The sequence below is a fragment of the Oryx dammah genome, unplaced genomic scaffold, assembly GCF_014754425.2.
Source record: "Oryx dammah isolate SB20612 unplaced genomic scaffold, SCBI_Odam_1.1 HiC_scaffold_4, whole genome shotgun sequence".
NCBI classification, from domain to species: Eukaryota; Metazoa; Chordata; class Mammalia; order Artiodactyla; family Bovidae; genus Oryx; species Oryx dammah.
In genome coordinates, this window is record NW_024070188.1 from 54,783,761 (window position 1) to 54,808,246 (window position 24,486).

The following is a 24,486-nucleotide window of genomic DNA, read 5'->3' on the forward strand; positions in this document are numbered from 1 at the left end:
TAAACTGTTCTTAAATTATAACTATAACTTATTGTGGCACTGTGCTAAGTATTTGCTTTCATACTTTATCAGCATGCAGACTTTACTCAGATCATGTTCCGCTTTTGCTGAATGCGAAGCTTATGTTTAGAGAAACACAGAAAACATGCAATTCTAATTACAAAATCCAATTATGGATATTCCATCAGATTTTACACCCTTTGAACACAATTAAAGAAATATGTTTGCTTAATGAGTCTCATGAGAATAAGTAGAACAGAGGTCATTGAACTGAAATAAAGAAAAGTCTATGGACAAATTTCAAAAATTCATGTGGCCCAAACCATAGTTATGAAGTAAGATGAGTTTTCCCTTCATTTTTCTCCTCTTCTTCTCAGTCTTCCACTCCTTCAGCAGTTATGCATGGACAGTCTTACCATCTTACCCTAGTTTCCTCATTCACTGACACATTGTAGCATCTTATCCCATTTTATCTTTCTTCCCCTGTGCAAGAGTTCCAGATAACAATTAGTTAAAAGGAGTACTGCTCCACTATTGTACATGCAAACATAGAACATGTCCTGATTGTCTAACCCTCAATGTTGAAAACTTTGTGCTAGTAGTGAAAGAATTCATTATTTCCTATCACATCACAGGAAACAAGAGGTTTCTGGGTTCCCTCTTGCCCTGGCTGTGAGAAAGTTCAAAGCCACATGTTGATCTGCCACTATGCAATGAACATATTGTACAATATATACATATACCCATATAAATGCATTTTTATAATATGAATTCTGCACTCTAAATATACCCTTAATTTTTATGTTAATTTTTAGTTGTGTTCTCTTTTATTGCATCATTTTATCTTAATGTACATATTTTGATAGTTAGAATTAAATAGTTTCTGGAACAAAGTGGATTGTATCTGTGTTTGTACCTTGACATATGTAAATACACACATATGCTCACATACATATTAATTTATATGTACATATATACACTTACTTATAAATGGATCAACATAAATATAAAAATCTATAAAAATAAAAATCATTTAAAAAGACTGTTTCTTTGTGTAGATCCTTACGATTTATTCTGGCAATAGCTTCTCTTGCTCCCTGTTTGTGAAAAATGCCTGCTATTCTTGGTTGCTTGTGTCTTCTGTGGAGTGACTAAGCCAGGAAGCAGAACAGGGCCTCTGCTGGTGTGAAGCTGGCCAATTACAGTTAGATGACATAATTTTGGAATCTCCTGAAGTTAGCAAATATCTTCCAGTTCCCTCTTTCTTTCATAGAACAGTTAGCTTCATGTATTTGCCAAAATCAGTGTCAAGTTGCTGCATTTGCCAATCCAAATTCTATAGACATTTCTTGATGTACATGTTTATTTCTTATTCTAATTTTTTGTTTGTGGCTGAATACCATCTTCTCCATAGTTATAGCTACAGTTACAGCAGCAAGGGAATGAACCCTGTTTACATTGTTTAAAGGGTGTTGAAGCATAAATACAAACATATTTTATGAGGAGCTTTTATTTAGACTCATTGTGTCAAGTAGTTACACCACTAGAAGTTTGTGTGCTGTCACTTCAGTCAAAGTTTAAATTTACTTAATTCTGAATTAAGAAGGTTTGAAGGACAGAGAAGCCTGGCATGCTGTTGTCCATGGGGTCACAAAGAGTCGGACGGACATGGCCTTGTCACTAAACAGCAACAAATAGGGAAAAGAGAACATCAAGTGAGAAACAAAGTTTTGGATTCCATGCTAAATTCTCCTGCAAATTAGCATATGACTTTGGATAAGAACAATTATGCCCACCCAACCAGCTCATACGATTTTGTGAAAATTTGATAGAGTTATTCGTAAAAGCTCACTAAAAATGTAAAGAGCTAGTCAAATCTGATATATTGTTATTGTTTAATTTTTTCTGAAAAGGCATTGTTTTTTGTCAATGAGTTCATTTTACATTACTTCTGTCATTCTAACTGAGGCAGGAGTATATTTAAAAATTTGAAATCTATTTTATGAATAGTTTTAAAGTGTCAGAAGCTTTATGGAGCACCTTTGACATGAATTATAGTAAACTAATTGAGGATTAAAAAATAATCGATGTGGTTTCCTTTCTTATTTATTTAATTAATTTATTATAATTGGAGGCTAATTACTTTACAGTATTATGGTGGTTTTTGACATACATTGACATGAATCAGCCACGGGTGTACATGTGTCCCCCATCCTGAAGCCCCTCCCACCTCACTTCCCATCCCATCCCTCTGGATTGTCCCATTGCACCAACTTTGCGTGCCCTGTTTCATGCATTGAACTTGAACTGGTCATCTATTTCACATATGATAAATACATGTTTCAATGCTATTCTCTCAAATCATCCCACCCTCACCTTCTCCCACAGAGTCCAAAATTCTGTTCTTTATATCTGTGTCTCTTTTGCTGTCTCATATATAGGGTTGTTGTTACTATGTTTCTAAATTCCATTTATATGCCTTAATATACCATATTGGTGTTTTTCTTTCTGACTTACTTCACTGTGTATAATAGGCTCCAGTTTCATCCACCTCATTAGAACTGATTCAAATGTGTTCTTTTTAATAGCTGAGTAATATTTCATTGTGTCTATGTACCACAATTTTCTTACCCATTCATCTGTCAGTGGACAGCTAGGTTGCTTCCACGTCCTAGCTATTGTAAACAGTGCTGTGATGAACATTGGGATACATGTGTCTCTTTCATTTCTGGTTTGCTCAGTGTGTATGCCCAGCAGTGTGATTGCTGGGTTGTATGGCAGTTCTGTTTCCAGTTTTTTTAAGGAAAAAAAAAACTTACACTCTCTACACTGTTCACCATATTGGCTATACTAGTCTGCATTCCCACCAACAGTGTAAAAGGGTTCCCTTTTCTCCACACACTCTCCAGCACTTATTGTTTCTAGACTTTTTGATAGTAGCCATTCTGACCCATCTGAGATGGTACCTCATTGTGGTTTTGATTTGCATTTCTCTGATAATGAGTGATGCTGAGCATCTTTTCATGTGTTTGTTAGCCATCTGTATGTCTTCTTTGGAGAAATGTCTGTTTAGTTCTTTTGGCCCATTTTTTGATTGGGTCACTTATTTTTCTGGTATTGAGCTGCAGGAGCTGCTTGTATATTTTTGAGATATATTCTTTTAATTAAGCCCATTTGTTTATTTTTGCTTTTATTTCCATTACTCTGGGAGGTGGGTCATAGAGGATCATTCTGTGATTCATGTCAGAGAGTGTACTGCCAATGTTTTCCTCTAGGTATTTTATAGTTTCTGGTCTTATATTTAGATTTTTAATCCATTTTGAGTTTACTTTTGTGTATGGTGTTGGTGTTCTAGTTTCATTCTTTTACAGGTGGTTGACCATTTTCCCAGCATCACTTGTTAAAGAGATTGTCTTTTCTCCATTGTATATTTTTGCCTCCTTTCTCAAAGATAAGGTGTCCATAGGTGTGTGGATTTATCTCTGGGCTTTCTATTTTGATCCATTGATCTGTATTTCTGTCTTTGTGCCAGTACCATACTGTCTTGATGACTGTAGCTTTGCAGTATACTCTGAGGTCAGGCAGGTTGATTCCTCTAGTTCCATTTTTCTTTCTCAAGATTGCTTGGCTGTTCGAGGTTTTTTTTTGTATTTCCATACAAATTGTGAAATTATCTGTTCTAGTTCTGTGAAAAATACTGTTGGTAGCTTGATAGGGATTGCATTGAATCTATAGATTGCTTTGGGTAGAATACTCCTTTTCACTATATTGATTCTTCCGATCCATGAACATGATATATTTCTCCATCAATCTGTGTCATCTTTGATTTCTTTCATCAGTGTTTTATAGTTTTCTATATATAGGCCTCTTGTTTCTTTAGGTAGATTTATTCCTAAGTATTTTATTCTTTTCGTCACAATGGTGAATGGGATTGTTTCCTTCATTTCTCTTTCTGTTTTCTCATTCTTAGTGTATAGAAATGCATAAGATTTCTGTGTATTAATTTTATATCCTGCAACTATACTATATTCATTGATCAGCTCTAGTAATTTTCTGGTGTTGTCTTTAGGGTTTTCTATATAGAGGATCATGTCATCTGCAAACAGTGAGAGTTTTACTTCTTCTTTGCTACTTGGATTTCATTTCTTTATTTTCTCTGATTGCTGTGGCTAAAACTTCCAAAACTATGTGAGTAGTAGTAGTGAGAGTGGGCATCCTTGTCTTGTTCCTGACTTTAGGGGAAATGCTTTCAATTTTTTGCCATTGAGAATAATGTTTGCTGTGGGTTTATCATATATGGCTTTTAATATGTTGAAGTATGTTCCTTCTATGCCCTATTTATGGGGAGTTTTTATAATAATTTTGTCAAAGGCTTTCTCTGTGTCTATTGAGATAATCATATGGCTTTTATTTTTCAATTTGTTAATGTGGTGTATCACATTGATTAATTTTCAAATATTGAAGAATCTTTGCATCCTTGGGATAAAGCCCACTTGATTGTGATGTATGTTCTTTTAAATATGCTGTTGGATTCTGTTTGCTAGAATTTTTTTGAGGATTTTTGCATCTATGTTCATTAGTGATATTGGCCTATAGTTTCCTTTTTTTGCGGCATCTTTGTCAGGTTTTGGCATTAGGGTGATGGTGGCCTCATAGAATGAGTTTGGGAGTTTACCTTCCTCTACAATTTTCTGGAAGAGTTTGAGTAGGATAGGTGTTAGCTCTTCTCTAAATTTTTGGTAGAATTCACCAGTGAAGCCATCTGGTCCTGGGCTTTGTTTGTTGGGAGATTTTTGATTACAGTTTCAATTTCCATGCTTGTGATGGGTCTGTTAAAATTTTAAATTCTTCCTGGTTCCATTTTGGAAGACTATGCTTTTCTAAGAATTTGTCCATTTCTTCCAAGTTGTCCATTTTATTGGCATATAGTTGCTGATAGTAGTCTCTTATGATCCTTTGTATTTCTGTGTTGTCTTTTGTGATTTCTCCATTTTCATTTCTAATTTTGTTTATTTGATTCTTCTCCCTTTATTTTGTGATGAGTCTGGCTAATGGTTTGTCTGTTTTATTTATCTTCTCAAAGAACCAGCTTTTAGTTTTGTTGATTCTTGCTATAGTCTCCCTTGTTTCCTTTTCATTTATTTCTGCTCTAATTTTCATTATTTCTTTCCTTGTACTAACCCTGGGTTTCTTTATTTCTTCTTTTTCTAGTTGTTTTAGGTGTCAAGTTAGGTCATTTATTTTCCCCTTGTTTCTTGAGGTAAGTTTGTATTGCTATGAACCTTCCTCTTAGCACTGCTTTTACTGAATCCCATAGTTTCGGGGTTGTTGTGTTTTCATTTTAATTTATTTATATGCATATTTTTATTTACTTTTTGATTTCTTCCATGATTTGTTGGATATTCAGAAGCATGTTGCTTAGCCTCCATCTGTTTGTATTTTTAATAGTTTTTTTTTTCCTGTAGCTGACATCTAATCTTACTGCATTGTGATAAAAAAAAAACTTGAAATGATTTCAACCTTTTTGAATTTACCAAGGCTAGATTTATGGTCCAGGATGTGATCTATCCTGGAGAATGTTCTGTGTGCACTTGAGGAAAAGGTAAAATTTGTTGTTTTGGGATGAAATGTCCTATAGCTATCAATTAGGTCTAACTGATCCATTGTATCATTTAAAGCTTGTGTACCCTTGCTGATTTCCTGTTTCGTTGATCTATTCATAGGTATGAGTGAACTACTAAAGTTTCCCACTATTATTGTGTTACTGTTAATTTCCCCTTTCATACTTTTTATCATTTGCCTTACATATTGAGATGCTCATATGTTGGGTGCATATATATTTATCATTGTTATATCTTCTTGGATTGATCCTTTGAACATTATGTAATGTCCTTCTTTGTCTCTTTTCATGGTCTTTATTTCAAAGTCTATTTTATCTGATACGAGTATTGCTACTCCTGCTTTCTTTTGGTCTCCATGTGCATGAAATATCTTTTTCCAGCCCTTCACTTTCAGTCTGTGTGTGTTCCTTGTTTTGAGGTGGGTCTCCTGTAGACAGCATATATAGGGGTCTTGTTTTTGTATCCATTCAGCCAGTCTTTGTCTTTTGGTTGGGGCATTCAACCCATTTACATTTAAGGTAATTATTGATAAGTATGATCGCATTGCCATATGCTTTGTTGTTTTGGTTTCGAGTTTATAAACCTTTTCTGTGTTTCCTGTCTAGAGAAGATCTGTGTTGAAGAGCTGGTTGGGTGATGCTGAATTCTCTCAACTTTTGCTTGTCTATAAAGCTTTTGATTTCTCCTTCATGTCTGAATGAGATCCTTACTAAGTACAGTAATCTGGGTTGTAGGTTTTTCTCTTTTATCACTTAAGGTATGTCCTGCCATTCCCTTCTGGCCTGAAGAGTTTCTATTGAAAGATCACTGTCATCCTTATGGGGATTCCCTTGTGTATAACTTGTTGCTTTTCCCTTGGTGCTTTTCATATTTGCTCTTTGTGTTTGTTCTTTGTTAGTTTGATTAATATGTGTCTTGGGGTGTTTTGACTTGGGTTTACCGTTTGGGACTCTCTGGTTTCTTGGACTTGGGTGGCTATTTCCTTCCTCATTTTAGGGAAGTATTCAATTATTATCTCCTCAAGTATTTTCTCATGCCCTTTCTTTTTGTTTTCTTCTTCTGGGACTCCTATTATTTGAATCTTGGGGTGTTTAACATTGTCTCAGAGGTCTCTGAGGTTGTTTTCATTTCTTTTAATTCTTTTTTTTCTTTTTTCCTCTCTGCTTCATTTGTTTCTAACATTCTATCTTCCACATCACTTATCCTCTCTTCTGCCTCAGTTATTCTACTGTTTATTCCCACCAGGGTGCTTTTGATCTCAGTTATTACATTATTCATTATTGATTGACTCTTCTTTATTTCTTCTAGGTCCTTGTTAAACATTTCTTGCATCTTCTCAATCCCTGTCTCTAGTCTATTTATCTGTAACTCCATTTTGTTTTCAAGATTTTGGATCATCTGTACTATCATAATTTTGAATTCTTTTTCAGGAAGACTCCCTGTCTCCTCCTCTTTTGTTTGGTTTACTGGGCATTTATCATGTTCCTTCACCTGCTGAATATGTCTCTGCCTTTTCCTTTTGTTTAGATTGCTGTGTTTGGTTCCTCTTTGTTGTGAAGCTTGCTCCCTGTGGGTGGAGTTGGACTAGTGGTTGTCAAGGTTTCTTGATTAGGGGAGCTTATGTTTGTGTTCTGGTGGGTGGAGCTGGATCTCTTCTTTCAGGAGTGCAGTGAAGTGTCCAGTAGTGAGTTTTGGAGTGTCTATGGGTTTGGGATGGCTTTGGAAAGCCTGTCTTTTAATGCTCAGGGTTGTGTTCCTGCTTTGCTTGAGAATTAGTGTGGTTGTCTTGCTCTGGATTTTGTTGATTCTTGGGTGGAGCTTGGTTTCAGTGTAGGTATGGAGGCCTTTGGTTGAGCTCTTGTCTATTCATGTTACCTGGAATCAGGAGTTCTCTGATGCTCTCAAGTTCTGGGGTTAAGCCTCCTGCCTCTGGCTTTCAGTCTTATTCTTACAGTAGCCTCAAGACTTCTCCATCCAAACAGCACTGATAATAAAACATCTAGGTTAATGGTGAAACAATTCTCCACAGCGAGGGACACACAGAGATGTTCACAGAATTACATGGAGAAGAGAAGAGGGAGGAGGGAGACAGAGGTGACCAGGAGAAGAGGGGGAGTCAAAAGGGGAGAGAACGGTCTAGCCAGTAATCAATTTCCTAAGGGCTTTCCACAGTTTGGAACACCCAGAGAGATTCACAGAGTTACATAGTAAAGAAAAGAGGGAGGAGGGAGATAGAGGTGACCAGGAGGAACAGAGGGGGAGTCAAAACAGGAGAGACTAATCTAGCCAGTAATCAGTTTCCTAAGTGTTCCCCACAGCCCAGAACACCCAGAGAGATTCACAGAGTTAAGTAGAGAGGAGAAGGGGGAGGAAGGAGATAGAGGTGACCTGGGAGAGAAAAGGGAGAGTCAAAAGGGGAGAGAGCAATCAAGCCAGTAATCACACCCCTAAGTGAAAATGGATACTGAAGATTAGATTCTTAAAGGTACAAAATTGATAACAAATACCAAAAACAAAGATTAAAAATCTAGAGTAGAGGTTAGACTCTCAAAAAAAAATTAAAAATACAAAACAAAATCAATCACAAAAATTATGAAATATATATATATGAAATTTGCTTTAAAATAGGGTCTTTTTTCGCAAGGTAATAGGTTATAAAAATAAAAATTAAAGGAGTGATAAAGAACTTAAATTATAAGAAAATTTTTAAAGTGATAATAGTAAAAATATATCTAGGAATTTCTCTGGAGCTTTTGTGGGCAGTGTGGGGTCAGTTCAGTTTCAGATAGTTCCTTGTTCCAGCTTTTACTTGTTCTCAAGGTCTGTAGGCCCTCTCCAATGCTTAGTCAATGTTAACTACAGGCTGTTAATCTGTTGCACCTGTCACTTCCAGATCGGTTCCTTCTTTGTTTATTTTGGCTTCCTCTATTTGCAAGTCTCTTCAGTGTCTAATTTCCACCCTGACACAAGGGGGCGAAGGTGGTCACTTATTTAGGCTCACTTGTTCAGTTGTCTTGTGGTGAGCAAGGGACCCTGCAAATAAATACCGCTGGTGTGTGTGGGGAGTGTTCGCATTATATAGACCACACTGGGTTTGCCCCAGCTCAAGGTGGTGTGTTCTTCCTGGGTCTACACTGCTCAGGCTCCAGGATGCTCTGCAGGGACACTGTCCAAAGCGAACCCTGTGTTTCGTACATTACCCAGGTCTAAGCCGCTCAAGTTCTCAGGTACTCTGCAAGGGCACAGACTCAGCTGGGTGTGTGTTTTGTGCCCTTCCCAGGTCCGAGCAGCTCAGGTGGCCAGGTGCTTGGCGAGTGCACTGTCCCAGGTGGGCTGTGCATCTTAATCACCTCCCTGGTCCCAGCTGCTCGGTTTCCCAGGGGTGCCGTGACAGCTCGTATCCCAGGTGTGCTGTGTGTCTCCTCTGGGGAGTTGATCTCAGGCTGTGACCTTCCTGGGAAATGGCAACTGTCCAGGATCCCAGGAAGACGTGGTTAGCAACTGGGAGCCTGCTCACAGTTTGGTGGAGGATGCCAGTCTCTGGCACCAAGATTGCCCCTGCCCCTTGCCTTCTGGCTCTGGCTGTCACACACCTACCTCTCTGCCACTGGGAGAGGCCTGTACACCATTGGCTAACTCTCCTTTGGTATTCACGCACTCCTTTATTCTGTGAGCAGGCTAGGCTGCACCTTAGAGCCTTTTGCGGGAAAGATCTCTTTTTTTTTTTTCCTCTCCAGTGATCTCACAGTTTGGGTTGCTATCTCACATTAGCTCCCTCAGATTGTCTTCAGGGCACTCAGACCCAGTCCTTACCCTAAGCATCAATTACACAGCCCACCCCTCCTTGTCCAGCCCCCACTTGCTGGTGGCGGATATGAGCGTCTGAGCTACTTTGCTGGCAGTTGTGGTTAGGAGCATGTTCTGTTTTTGTTTTTTTTTTTTCTCTTGGTTATGTTGCCCTCTGAGACTCCAAAAACCGCCCTCAGACCTTCCTGTGAGAGGGTTTCCTACTGTTTGGAAACTTCTCTTCCTTCATGACTCCCTCCCCAGCACAGGTCTCAGTCTGTAACTCTTTTGTCTCTCTTTTTGTCTTTATATTTTGTCCTACATCTTTTCAAAGAGAATGGGCTTCCTTTCTGGGTGCCTGGTGTCCTCCGCCAGCATTCAGGAGTTGTTTGGTGGAAGTTGCTCAGCATTCAAATGATAGTTTGATGAATTTGTGGGGGAGAAAGTGGTCTCCCTCCTATTCTTTCACCATCTTTGGACAGGAGAGCATGGTTTCCTTTCAATCACCATAGTCCCACATGGGTGGGAAACCTAGGGGTTTCTTTTAGTTAAGAATTACTTTCTCTGTAGATGATAAGGCAATTAAATAATGCCAGTTTTAAAAGAAGGCATACATGCATTATAGAGGTTTGTCAAAATCCAGGCCTCCTTTTATGTCTGAAAACAATAGTAAATCACGGAGTGAGGAGTTAAAAAAATGTTTCTTTCCATTTAAACATGTGCCTCTTCTCTTCAGTGCAGTCATACTCTTGCCAAGAAAATCCCCCTTGGTGTGCTCCCACAGGCTGCACTCTGAAAGATGAGTCTCCTCTCAGAGATCGCAGGCTGAGGATGGCTTGTTCTTCTGCTTGTAGCAGCCACCTAATGTGACATCTTTAATTTGAGTAAGATTTGTATACTCAGGATGTATTGGGCCAGATTTTTCCCACTTACCTCAATAGATTCATGTAAAATGCTTCACTGAATTGAAAAAAATAATATTAATTTTTGGGGGGGTGTAGTTGATTTACACTGTTGTGTTAGATTTTGTTGTACAGCAAAGTGAATCAGTTATGCATATTAATATATCCACTCTTTTTTTAAAGATTTCTTTCCCATGTAGGCCCTTACAGAGTACTGAATAGAATTCCCTGTGCTCTACAGTAGGTTCTTATTCCCAAGTGGCTCTAGTGCCACATGCAAGAGATACGGGTTCTATCCCTGATTCAGGAAGATCCTCTGGAGAAGGGCATGGCAATCCATTCCACACATCAGCTTAAATCTTTTATCAATCTGGAATTAATTTAGGTGTAAAAACTAAGATTGAAATTTAGTTTTTACTCCTTTGCTCATACCAAATGACTAGTCCATTGTGCAAGAAAATGTATTGAAGAATTTTTATGATGATCTATTAAGGAGCTAATTTATACTTGCTACAGTAACACATAGTTTTAAATACTGTATCTTGTCCAGTGGTTGAAAATCTGTCTCTCAGTGCAGAGGACACGGGTTTGATCCCTGATCCAGGAAAATTCCACAAGTCACAGAGCAATGAAGCCCGTGTGCCACAATACTGAGCTGGGGCTTTAGAGCCTGTGCTCTGCAACAAGAGAACCACCACAACAAGAGGCCCACATAGCACGACTGGAGAAAGCCTTTGCAGAAGTGAAGACCAAGAGTAGCCAAAAAAAAAAAAAAATTGAAGTCAGAAGGGCTTACTATATTTGACCTAAAACCACAGACTACTAAAATAGAGGTTATTAACCATACTTATTTAAACATTTCTGTATAATCTTCATAATGATAACCAAAATTTTGAAAAATGAGAATTTGATATGCAACACACAGGAAAATAGCTAATCCCTGAAATGTATAAAGAACTCTTACCAATAAGTAAGAAAAAATAACCATTGCCCAATATGATTCTGGAAAAGACATAAAAAAGCTATTTATAGAAAAATGTACTCATGTATATACACAAATAGCAAACATGCATGAGAGAAAGATTACCAAAATTTCTCCTAATTAATGGAAAGCAAATTAAAATAATCACATACCATCTTTTATTTATCCTTTTGCCAATGGTTTCATCATTTCTGGAAAGATTCACACACACAAACAGTTCACGGTAGTCTTCTTTGGGGTGTGGAATTGAAGTTGACTTTTCAGGGAGGTGTGGTTTTCATTATTGTACCATTTAAACTATTAAGGTTTTTACCATATGCATGGATTTCTTTTATAATAAAAGTTTTAAAAGTGATAAAATGGTCATTGTCTCCTATGAATAAGTGAGATTTGAACAATATTGTTTATAAAGAATATTTTATAGCCTATGTGAATCAATTTATAAATAAATATATTTTATCTTTAATAAAAGGAGAAAAAAAATCCATTCCAGTAGTCTTGCCTGGAAAATTCCATGGACAGAGGAGCCTGGCAGGCTATAATTCATGGGCTCACAAAGAGTCGGACACAGCTAAGCACACATAGATCCATGTTGTAGAATTTATGTACAGTAGTATGTATATGTAACCCTAGTCTTCCAATTTATCCACCCCCCCTACACCCTGGTAACCAGAAGTTTATTTTCTACATCTGTGACTATACTTCTGTGGGATTTTTTTTTTGTAATGATAAAACTACTTGGTTCTAATAGCTTGCTACTATCAACAAATAAGAATTATTAAATCTTTAAAAATAACCCAATCAAAAAATGGGCAGGTGTAACATTTCTCTGAAGAAGACATACAGGTGACCAGTAGGCACCTGAAAAGATGTTCATTGCTAATTATTAGAGAAATGAAAAGCAAAACCACAGTGAGTTATTGCTTCACACTGGTCAGAATGACTATCATCAAAAAGTCTACAAATAATAAATGCTGGAGAAGGTTTAGAGAAAAGGGGGAATCTTCTTACTCTGCTGCTGGGAATCTAAATTGGTACATCCACTACAGAAAATAGTATGGAGGTTCCTTAAAAAACTGAAAATAGAGCTGCCATGTGAGCCAGCAATTCTACTCTTGGACATATATCCAGAAAAAAAAAAAAAACTCTTAATTTGAAAAGATACATGTACCCCAGTGTTATAGCAGCACTATTTGCAATAGCCAAGACATAGAAACGACCCAAGTGCACATCCACAGACAATTGATTTAAGAAGATGGGGGGGCTTCCCAGGTGGCTCAGTGGTAAAGAATCCGCCTGCCAATGCAGGAGACGTGGGTTCAGTCTCTGGGTTGGGAAGATCCCCTGGAGTAGGAAACAGCAACCCTTTCCAGTATTCTTGCCTGGAAAATTCCATAAACAGAGAAGCCTGACAGACTGCAGTCCTGAGGGTTGCTAAGAGTTGAACACAACTGAGCACGCATACTCACACACACAGTGCATGTGTGTGTAAATATATATATATATATTTATTTATTTATTTATTTATTTATTTATTTCTCAGCTACAAAAAGAATGAAATACTGCCATTTTCAGTACCATAGATAGACCTAGAGAATATCATACTAAATGAAGTAAATCAGACAGAGAAAGACAAGTATTATATCACTTACATGTGGAATCCAAAAAAATACTACAAGTGAATGTAAATATAGAATAAAAATAGACTCACAGATGTAAAAAACAAATTTATGGTTACCAAAAGGGAAAGTGAGTAGGGGAGGGATAAATTAGTAATATGGGATTAACAGACACAAACTATACATAAAATAGATAGGCAACAAGGACTTACTGTGTAACACAGGGAACTCTTCAATATCTTCTTATAACCTATAATAGAGAATAATCCGAAAGATATATACATATAACTGAGTCATTTTGCTGTATACCCAAAATTAAAACAATATTTTAAATCAAGTATAGTTCAGTTAAAAATAAATTAATTAATTAAATCTTTACAGGACTACCATGAGTTAAGCCACAGGGATAATATTAAAAAATAGTAACCATGATCTGATCTGCACAAAAGTTAACAAAGTATTTCAAAGTCATGAAACTGTCAAGAGTAAAATGAATTCAAAACTTCCAGTTAAATTTGTTGTCCTTTCTTTAATTCATTTAGCCATCAAGCCAAATTCTACTGAATTGTCCTGTCATATATAATAGAAAGTAAATCTACTTAGGGAAAGCATGATGGGAGAAAGATTAATCAGGGGCATTCCTTTTAAAATGGTTAAGTAGCAGAATTCACAGAATTCAAAACAGTTGATGGCTCTTCAGAGAGCCATTGTGTCACTCTTGAGGTAAGGGTCTATGCATGAAAGGTGTCTCTCACAAGACAAAGAAGAATGGCCAGAGTTGAGCATGTTGATGAAGGCTAAAGCTAGCACATAATCACTCTGCTGATTCCTGACTTGGTATTCAACTCTGTTATTTCAGACTTCAAATAGAAATACATGCAGAGAGGCAAACTTTGGAACATAGCAGAAATATGAAATGGCAACATGGTTTTGGTTTGTTTAGATTTGTTAGAAATTTAGGCAGAATATGCTTGATCTTATCTGAAAGCTTTTCCAAGAGTTCCATCTGTGTAAACAGCTGACCCGTGAGTATACATGGGCAGTGGCCTGGACACACACACACGCATGCACCCAACCACCCGTGACAGCAGTACTGGGCAGAGGAACCCCATCACCAGCACCACCACTACCACTGTTTCCATGTCCACATTCTGAGTTTTCCAAAATCTATAACAGGTTCCTTTGGGTTGCTTCAAATTCATCAGGATTTGGGTGGAGAGAAAACATGTAAGACTGTTTTGCCAGGCCTGAGGAATCCCTCAAGAGCAGCCGTAGGATCCCATTTGTTCCTGATGTTTGGGGATGCAGAACAGTCAAATATTAATTACTAACATGTTTCAGGGACACTTTTCCACTGGACTGTATTCACATCTGCAGAAATAGGTGTATCATTTCATCCTTCACTTCCCAGACCCTAATCTCCATCTGTGAGATGAGAATGACTACCCTGTACCCTTTTGTCACAGTAATATTAAAAGAAGAGAAATGAAAATATTCTACTAATGACTTTGTGTATGTTTCTTCCTTGTCCTTGTTGTTCTCCAATGACATCAACATAGCTTTAGCCCGACATGCCATTTGGACCAAAGTCTTGGCTTGATCTGTGATGAATGCCCTGTTGGGTACTCAGGACAACGCTGTGAGAGGTAAGCACGTACTCAACTGTCTTTCACTGTGATTTCCACCTTGGGAGTTATAAAACCACAGGCCTCATCATCTTTTGCACTGCCCCAGAAAAGCCACCACACTTGGTGAGTTGAAATAAAGTTTCTTACCACACTTGTCAAACAAATGCATTATATTCTTATAGTTTATTTATTCTTTAGAAATTGCTCCATAAATCTCCATTCACTCAGAGAATGTTTGATTAATGTTTTAATCTTAAAGGTTAAGCATTAACCTGCAATCTTTCTAGAAAGTATTGCTCAAGTGGAAAGTCATGCACTTTAAGATTTATCTTGCTGTCTACATTGGCAACATTTATTTTTCATAATTAGCTTTTTGTCCTTAAAATGTAGTTTAAGTGTGTAGTTCATAGTTCAGCAAGTGGTCCATAATTCACCTTAAATATATTTGAAAATTGAAACCAAATGTAATATATTATCATGATTTATATGACCATCTAATTGTTTCTAAGTCAATATTTTAATTCCTGTTGATTTTACTAGGTTGTTTTGCATTGGATCCAGGATATTATTTTATGTAACTTGAATGATTATTTTTTCTCCTAAAATCTTTCCAAGGAAAAGGTTCTTCCATATTTCAGGTTCACTGAAAATGGAACAAAGTTCTCCCATGATATTGTTGACCAGCACAACTCTCTGGTTGTAGCATTGAAAACAGTCTCTTTTGCTGCCATTACTAGAGATTAGGCAAGGGTGGAAGTAGAGGGAGGGGTAGAGGAAATGACCTGCTTTCACCCAGCATCACCAAGGTGAACACCACAGAAGGCTGTTTCTGCCTATCCTTTCCTGTCCTCTTGGCAGCCATCAGGTCTGTTTCAACCAGACTGCATAAAGTTAATGAAGCAAGGGCCAATCACCCAGAGAGAATTCAGCCAGCAGCTAGCAGTCTGTGGACAAAGTGCCAATAGCTCTGAGCAGCAACAAGTACTGTTTGTGAGTATGGCAGCGTTTGTAAATTCATAATGGGGGAACAGAGCTGAAATAAAGAGGATTCAATTTTAATTGAGAAACTGGAAGTCTTTGATTGTGCTTATTTTTTTTAAAAGGGGGGCACATGCATATTACTTACAGTAATAGCAGAGCATACCATTGCCTGGACAGATTTATGTCAAATGCCTAACCCCTCTGGCTCACTACAGGCAACCTTTTTTTGTTTTTTGGGGTTTTTTTTAGCAACTGGAAAATGACAGCTGTGCTGTCATACAAGGCCATTTAATCCACTAATCTAGGTGAGCTTAGTCTCTGATGTATTTGTACTGCTCTGCTCCATAATATGTGTTTTCTACATGTTAGACAGTGGTTTCTGAGCCACCTACAATTTACACTCCTACATTTTATTTAATAAACATTTGTTTATTAGCTATTATGTGCTGAGCACAGGGCTAAACTAAACATAGGCTATAAGAAAATGTATCCTACCATCCTTGCCCTCAAGCAGCTCACATTTTTAATGTGAGTGAGAACAGTTGAATGTATTCTGGAGAACATTCTAGTCTGAATAATAAAATTCACCTAGGAAAGAGATGCTTGAAAGAAAGGATGATTTCCTTTCTAAAGTCTATTTATTTGATTCAAAAGAAGGTAGAAACATGCATAGACAGCTTATCATATGGCATATCTTGTCTTTAACTCAAGTTTTTCAAATATAATCTTAAACTATTATTATATGAAATGTGTGATATTTTTCTAGCCAAAATTTGGATTAGGGCTTTCCAGGAATGTTTAGTCTATCAAATTCCTCTGTATGAGCCAAAAAGTATATTTGTGTGCATTGCATGCTCAGTCGTGTCCAACTCTTTCTGACCCATGGACTGTAGCCCACCAAGCTCCTCTGTCCATGGGATTTTTCTGGCAAGAATACTGGAGTGGGTTACCAGTTCCTACTCCAGGGGATCTTCCTCACCCCGGGGACTTTAAAGATCAAACCTGTGTCTCCTGCGTCTCCTTAGTAACAGGTGGATTCTTTAGCTCTGAGCCGCCTGGGGGATCCAAAATATTAGAAACATTTTGGCAGATGTGCCAGCTGAAGTAGATGTGAGAGAGACTAAGGGTCAGGGAAGGAAAGAGATGTGGGTTGCACTGAAAATTTTGTAATCAAAACTATTCTGGGAGTGATTAGAGTAATCAGTTATGCACATCATTTACACGAAATCAGCGTTGAAAAACTGAAGCTGTGTTTCACAAGCTTCTTGTTCTTGGAATAGAGTTCTATGATCATGGAAGTCTGGGAAGCATCTATTAGCTTGTCAAAAGTTCTGACCAGTCCTGGAGTGAAAAACATCTCTTCAGTTTGTTTAACTCAGCATTTTCTAATCTTAGGTGATCATAAATCCCCTAGTTTTATTATATAGCTAGAATGCATCTCAAACTATAGCTCAGATAGATGGGAATTATAACTTTATATTTTTATCTCAGTTTAATTTCTACTTTGAGATCAAATTCTTTATATGTAAGAGCCATGAGAGCTTGGACATATAATCTTAGTCAAGTATCCTTTAAACTTAAACCCAATGTTATATATCACTTATGTTCAAATGTTAAAAATTTGTTTTAACGTTTTTTGCTCTTCTCTCCTACTTTCCACCTCTAGCTTTGGTTAGAACCAAAGTCTAACAAGCTTACTTAGTACCAAGAGGCTTGAATGCTTGAGTGTGTGTGTGTGTGTGTGTGTGTGTGAGCGAGAGAGAGGGAGAGACTGGATTTGGGGCAGTGGACATATATTGGGGTCAGTCTGTCTTGAGTAATTCATTTAAGCACATTTCTGCTGACCTCCTTCTGTTTACTGTCCACCTGATTGCCTCTCCCCCCAAGTCCAGTAACTCTCTCCACTGCTTTCCTATCACCTGTGGGAGCACAGGACACATACTGCTGTGCACTTTCTACACTGGGACCCACCAACCTTCCTGCTGTCATCATTGCTCCTCCATTCACCTTTCTAATCCATCCCTTTCCTGTTTGGCATACATTGCAGAAAGAGTTGCCACATTCATAGAAATGGTGATTTTAAAAGCCAAAGTCCAAAAGATTCCAATATTTCTGCTTTCCTTCCCGTCAGATCCCTTTACTCAGTCATGCAGCCCAGGGGGCCTTGCTGCTTGAATTGAGGGAATGGAGAAAAATCATGACCAAGAGGATGGCAAAACAAAATATGACAAAATGTGAACTGATAGCGTGTCACATGTAAGGCACTAGTTACAGTTTTCAGAAACTTTTGCTTGGGGCCAGAGTACTCATACTTTGAGATATTACTGCCTTCCTCTGACTAGGTAATGTTTTAAACAAAAGTAAAAGAAGAGAACCAGGGGTGAAGGAACTGGGTATTCATCATGGTGCTTTGTTGAGATTCTAGGCTTTTATTGTCTGGACAAGAGGAGAAAATACAGAAAATCAAGGAGACGGTGTTTTGATGGTCAAAAAAGGATGACTGTCAGAGCATCAAGAGGAATTAAAAAGAACATGGAGGGAAAAAAAAAGTGAGCTAAATGCTGATGACACTGGCTCTACTTTTTAATTTCTGTTGAAACATTTCTGTAAATCTCATAAGAATACTATTCTATGTATAAAAATGCACACACACACACGCATGTAATAAAATCTGAATGCTCACTTTCACTGAAGTGGCATATGAAATGATGTATCATGTATGTTCAGTAAGTCTCCTTACATGTCCTACAACAAAAAGGCAGATGTTTCTTCAGTGATTCTATTTAATTGTAGTTATTTTCTTGTGGATTGAGTTGGTTTTTAAAATTATTGTTGTGGGAGAATTTCAGACTGATTAATTGGTGTCTGTTTAAAAAAATTTCCAGATCTTGTTATATAATGCCATCTCTCCTGAGGGCAGCAGGTCAGAAAAGTGAGCTGAAAATAATGGGGTTTTGTTGTCTGTGATAATGATCATTATGTATTGCTATTCTCGTGGAGCAAAGTCACTCTCTTAATGGTAAACAAAATGAGATGTGAATATATGTGGATGTGATCATGAGCTCTGAATATCAAGTAAGGCAAGAAGAATTGGGTTAAAATTTGAAAGGATTTTCTTGTTATCTTTACTGAATACCATCCTTAAGGGATAGAGGCGGGGGTGGATTTTATGCACTGAAATATTAGTTCATATTTTACAATAAAGAATAAGCGATTGTATTTGGAGGTGGCAGTATTCTTCCAAGTAATATTTATATCATGACTTTTCACAATTCTTAAAATATTTTGTTAAAACTAGTAATCTTATTAAAATGTATGATAAATGTTTAATTCTACAAGCTTATTATGGTACCTGTAAATTTTCTAGAAAAATAATCAATGTATCTTACTTACAAAATTAATAACTTTCTCCCACAATCATATTATTAAAGTGTCCTTATATGATGTGCTGGATTTAAACCATTTCTGTTTCTATAGTAGAGAGGATTTTTCTCTACATAGTGACTTTTATATCTGTAAGTAAGTGAGCATAAACACAGTGTATTATTGAAATATATTCTCCCACATTGTTTTTATTCCCCTTCAATTTTGACCCTTGCTGTAAAGGACTTTCTGTTTTGCTAAGATGGCACAGATAACAGAGCTAGCTTGACCATAAAAGTTCAGTGCACTGTTTCATGTCTCCTTTGGCAAGTAAAGCTTAATATGCAACATGAGCAAATGTAACTGAGAGAGAAGACAGAGTAGATTACAAATAAGTGCTTCCTGTAAAGGTGTATCTGTGCATCTGTAACATTAAGTAACATTTTAAAACAGAACACATGGTTAAAGGGAAATCTGATACAAAATTTAAAACAATCTCTCCCATGCCTCCTAAATAAATGAATTTTTATTTTTCCAATAAATATGTAAAGTAGTATTTAGTCCTTAAAAAAAAAAAAGAACTAGAGTTTACTAATGAGAGATGTGGGGACAATTAAGCCTCACGTTATGGCATTTTACCGTAATATGCAGCATGCCTGCTTCTCCTTGGTAAAGACTCTTCAATGGAAATCTGTTTCTGTATGGATATGCAAATATATAAAAGCCTATGCAGAGATACGGCCCCCACACAAATAATGAGACTCTTTCGATTTTCTGCTTAATACATTCTGAATTCTTACTACTGTACTTCCTTGTGAGCCTGTTTCCTCATAACAAACTCTTGCTGCAACAACAACAAAAAAAAATGTGAACCGTACATATTTGTACAGAAAACAACCAATTGGAGTAGATACATATGATGTGTTGTACTACAAAGGCTTTCCAACGTGGACCTGGATCCCTCCGGAGTGCCAGCAGCAGATTTCTTATTATGCTTTGGTCTCATCTTCACTGCCAGTGACAAGGTGTTTTTTCCCCCCCCGCCCCCTGGCTGAAATCTAATTACTAGTGAAGCTGGCAGGATTTCATCTTGTATCTACACTGAAGTAACAGAGAAAACATTCTTTTAATCACCTTGCATTTGAGAAAAGGAGCACTTAAAGGGAAAACATATCCTGGGAGAGAAATAGAATAAAATAAATACATAAACATTGCCCCCAGTGGGTTTCATGGGTTCCTCCCAAATACTCACTGATGAAATTTTTCACCTTAGGTGTGCAGAAGGCTATTTTGGACAACCTGCTGTACCTGGAGGATCGTGTCAGCCATGCCAATGCAATGACAACCTTGACTTCTCCATTCCTGGCAGCTGTGACAGCTTGTCTGGCTCCTGTCTGATATGTAAGCCAGGTACAACAGGCCGGTACTGTGAGCTCTGTGCTGATGGATATTTTGGAGACGCAGTTGATGCAAAGAACTGTCAGCGTAAGTCGTGAACTATTGATGTCCTGACAGAATTGAGGCATTGCTCCTCAAAGTAGCTGATGAGTTCTTGAGTGGGGATTGGAGAGTAGGAAATTACCTGTAATACGTGTAAGATAGATATCCAGCCTATACACAGAGTCTGAATATTCTAATACATTTCCTTTGTACCGATAGATGAAATCCTCTCAAAATTGCTGTGTTGTTCAAGTATCATTGTTTTTCAAATGGTACACATATTTCTGTTTACACATGGGATAAAGACTTTTAAGTAAATTTTTGTCTAGGACAGGAAAGAAGAATTTGAAAATTAGGCCCTGTTTATCCTTATTGTTTATCTCAATTCTAATCATTTTCTTGAAATACATTGATCTGCCCATATTATTTCATTAGTATCTGTCAGTAGGTTTTAATCTGTTATGCTTTCATATGTAAACTTTACATTCTTGTGTTTTACAATAGGTGAAATATACTGCCAGTATTCTTACACACTAGCATTTGTAACTGTTGAGTGATTAACCATCAGCTGAAGACTACTCATAGAATGCCATTTCTGTATTTTACTTCCACAAAATTAGCTATTGTAGGACTTTATTCATATTAGTACATTCTTACCCTTGTCTTGAATTTCTCAACTATATTATTTGGTATTGCATAAAATATTAGCAGTAACATGCTAGAGAGATCTCATTGTAGAGAGTCAGACAGACGGAGCATCCTTGTTAGATCAGCTTAGAGCTGGACACTGCCATAATCAACTTCACCTACTGCGATAATCCTCAGGAAGAGCAGGTTATGATACCAGCTTAACAATTCACTTCTACTGACTTCATTATATAGGAAGGGATTCTTCTAACCATTGAGTTGGGTCCCAGGACCTGCAACTTCACAGAAGCCACTGGCAATATTGTGCCTGTTAGCATCTCTGCTGTAAATACCAGTGACGTGCTAGGGTCCCCCACTTCAAGAAGAAATGGGTCTTTCTCATCACAGGTTTGGAAGATAAGGGCCAACGTTTTGTCATTTAAACACGACAGTTTGTTGAATCAAAAACAAACCACTCTCTGGAATAGTCAACAGCTATTAATATCACCTATAAATTGTCAAGTTTTTTCAGCAGAATTTCCAACAGGCTCGGAAGCACCTTTAAACACTGGGTTTATGGCATCTGTGTAAAATCATAAGGTGCTCAAGAAACTCTCCAGTTCAAGCATATCATCTAGGATCTATACTTTCTACCATTGTGACTCTGGGCAAGACATTTGAGCTCACTGAGATTCAGTTTCCTCATTTACATAAAGCATTCTAATTTTCTATGGGAATTAAAGGATCTAACACATGAAACTGTCTAGTGAGCTGCCTGGGGTATTCTCACCTGTTGGCTCCTTTGTAGAGATGCTGATAGTAGTTGTGACTATTTATGGCTCAACAATTCTAGAGCTGTATTCACAGAATGATCTCATCTTATATCTTCCAATAACCCCTTCTATAAAGCTGAAGGACAGTTCCACTCTTTATTGTGGTGAATTCCGAATCTGCAGCATGAAGTTTGAAGAACAAGAGAAGAATATAGTATAAAAGCATTTTTGAATCATCACCAATTTTTTTATCACTTGCCATGAAGTATAGACATGATTATGTTTTCAATGCTCTTTAGCATATAAAAATATCAGAAACTTATTTACCTATTTTATGACGTTTCATATAAATAATAGCTCCTCTATGCATAATTAGTAAACCTTTACAAAAAGAAAATTCATAATAAACTATTATTTTAGTTGCCTCTGGATCTGTTCATAAAAAGTACACCTCTACCAATTTGCCCTCTGCTGCTGCTGCTGCTGCTAAGTCACTTCAGTTATGTCTGACTCTGTGTGACCCCATAGATGGCAGCCCACCAGGCTCCCCCATCCCTGGGATTCTCCAGGCAAGAACACTTTGCCCTTTAAATTTACATATATTGTTTATGTCATACATCTTATTTAAAAATTGCACTAAAATTCTCCATTGCTTTATTTTTTTAACTATTTTAATTGGAGGATAATTACTTTACAGTATTGGGGTGGTTTTGCCATTCATCAGCATGAATTGGCCATAGGCATACATGTGTCCCCCGATCCTGAGCCCCCCTCCCCACCCTCTCCCTCTAGGTTGTCCCAGAGCACTGGCTTTATTGCTTTATTTTTAAAATGACTTTATAGTAAATTTAATCATTAAGTGTTCTCCACTCTAATAAAAAAGTGACTTTTAAATTATAAGGTATAAGGTATTTTATTTTTTAAATTGATAAGCTGGTACATGGGGATGACCCAGAGAGATGTGGTGGGAGGGGGGTTCATGTTTGGGAATGCATGTACACCCGTGGTGGATTCATGTCAATGTATGGCAAAACCAATACAGAATTGTAAAGTAAAATAATAAATAAATAAATATTTTTAAAAATAAAATAAATAAATTATATTTTATTTTTTTAATTGATATATTGTGTGTGTACATATATATATATGAAACATGTAAAGAAATTAGAAATATATATAATAATTCTCAGGATTACCCTGGTAGCTCAAACAGTAAAGAATCTGCCTGCAATGCAGGAGACCTGAGTTTGATCCCTGGGTCGGGAAGATCCCCTGGAGGAGGGCATGGCAACCCACTCCAGTATTCTTGCCTGGAGAATCGCCATGGACAGAGGACCCTAGGGGGCTAGTCCATGGAGTCGCAGAGTTGGACACAACTGAGCAACTTCATCTTTCTTTCTTTCTATAATAATTGTAGTAGTCAAATGAAATGGATATTTAAAGAAAATATATCCTTCAGGCTCTTCTTACATGCCAGCTATACACCATGCTGTGCTTAGTTACCCAGTCATGTCCGACTCTTTAGGACCCCATGGACTGTAGCCCTACTGGCTCCTCTGCCCATGGGGATTCTCCAGGCAAGAATACTGGAATGGGTTGCCATGCCCTCTCCCAGAGGATCTTCCAAGCCCAGGGATTGAACCGAGGTCTCCTGCATTTCAGGCCAATTCTGTACCATCTGAACCACCAGGGAAGCCTGCAGACTATCTTTAGGCTACTACCTGAGGAAGATAACTGGCTGGGGACAGTTTTTTAATGACCACCCGACTAGATCAGGTTAGCAGACACTGAAGGCCAAGCTACTGGAAGAATAATCAAGCAATTTTTAAGAAAGCAATAAAACTAAGTAAAACCTCTAGTCAGAGGAATAGAAAAATAGCATAGGCTGATGGAGTAGCTATCTCTAATGTATTTATAAGTTATACTCAAATTGAAGTATTCAGAGATAAGAAATATTGTAAAAAATTTACCAAAACTATCTATGAATAATCTATATGTCTGTGTCATCTCCCACTCACATTTTTATTCTGGTATTAGTGTAATTATATGTACTGTTAAAAATACACTTGCAGAGTACAGAGTGAACCATTAATTGCCAGTCTATTTGTGAAAAAGCCTGTTAATTTTTAGACTGATTTATTATATGTTCCAGAATAACATCAGACAACTTCATAACAGAAAATGATAAAAGATTACTGAAATCAAATACATTTATATTGTTGGAGTTAGTATATAAGTTGTAAAACAAATGTGATTTAAAAAAATTATAATGCTATACTGCTAATACTTTTGAAAAAATTTTGTCTTATATACATTTTATTCAATATGTTTTTGTCAATTTAAGGTGTACAACCTTTTTGATAAATTTATATTTTGTAATGTGGTTGCCATTGTAGCAATATTTAGCCTGTTACATAATTATAGTACAATATTTTTTCTATGTTCATTATAGCTGTGCGTTAGATCACTATATCTTATTTACTACTTGTTCCAAGTTTGTACCCTTAACGTCAATTTTACCCCTTCACCCCTCCCCATCCAATGGTAACCATCATTTCACACTGTTTTTTTATGAGTTTGACTTATTTAGATCCCACATATAAGTTATATCATGTAATACTTATCTTTCTCTTTCTGATTTATCTTACTTAGACTAATATGCTCAAGGCTTATCCAAATAGCAGGATAGCCTCCTTTTTCATGGCTGGATACTATTCGTGTGTGTGTGTGTGTGTGTGTGTGTGTGTGTGTGTGTGTGTGTGTG

At 37.2% G+C, this 24,486-nt stretch overlaps 1 protein-coding gene across 2 annotated transcripts in view; it reads left to right on the plus strand.

The window, feature by feature from the left end:
* LAMA2 (laminin subunit alpha 2) overlaps positions 1 to 24,486 on the plus strand; it is a 676,446-nt gene that overhangs the window by 401,241 nt on the left and 250,719 nt on the right. For both annotated transcript variants that reach the window (XM_040238873.1, XM_040238874.1), the window contains exons 18-19: positions 14,470 to 14,556; positions 20,156 to 20,367. In XM_040238873.1, coding sequence (XP_040094807.1) covers positions 14,470 to 14,556; positions 20,156 to 20,367 — 299 coding nt within the window. The remainder of the gene's footprint in view (positions 1 to 14,469; positions 14,557 to 20,155; positions 20,368 to 24,486) is intronic.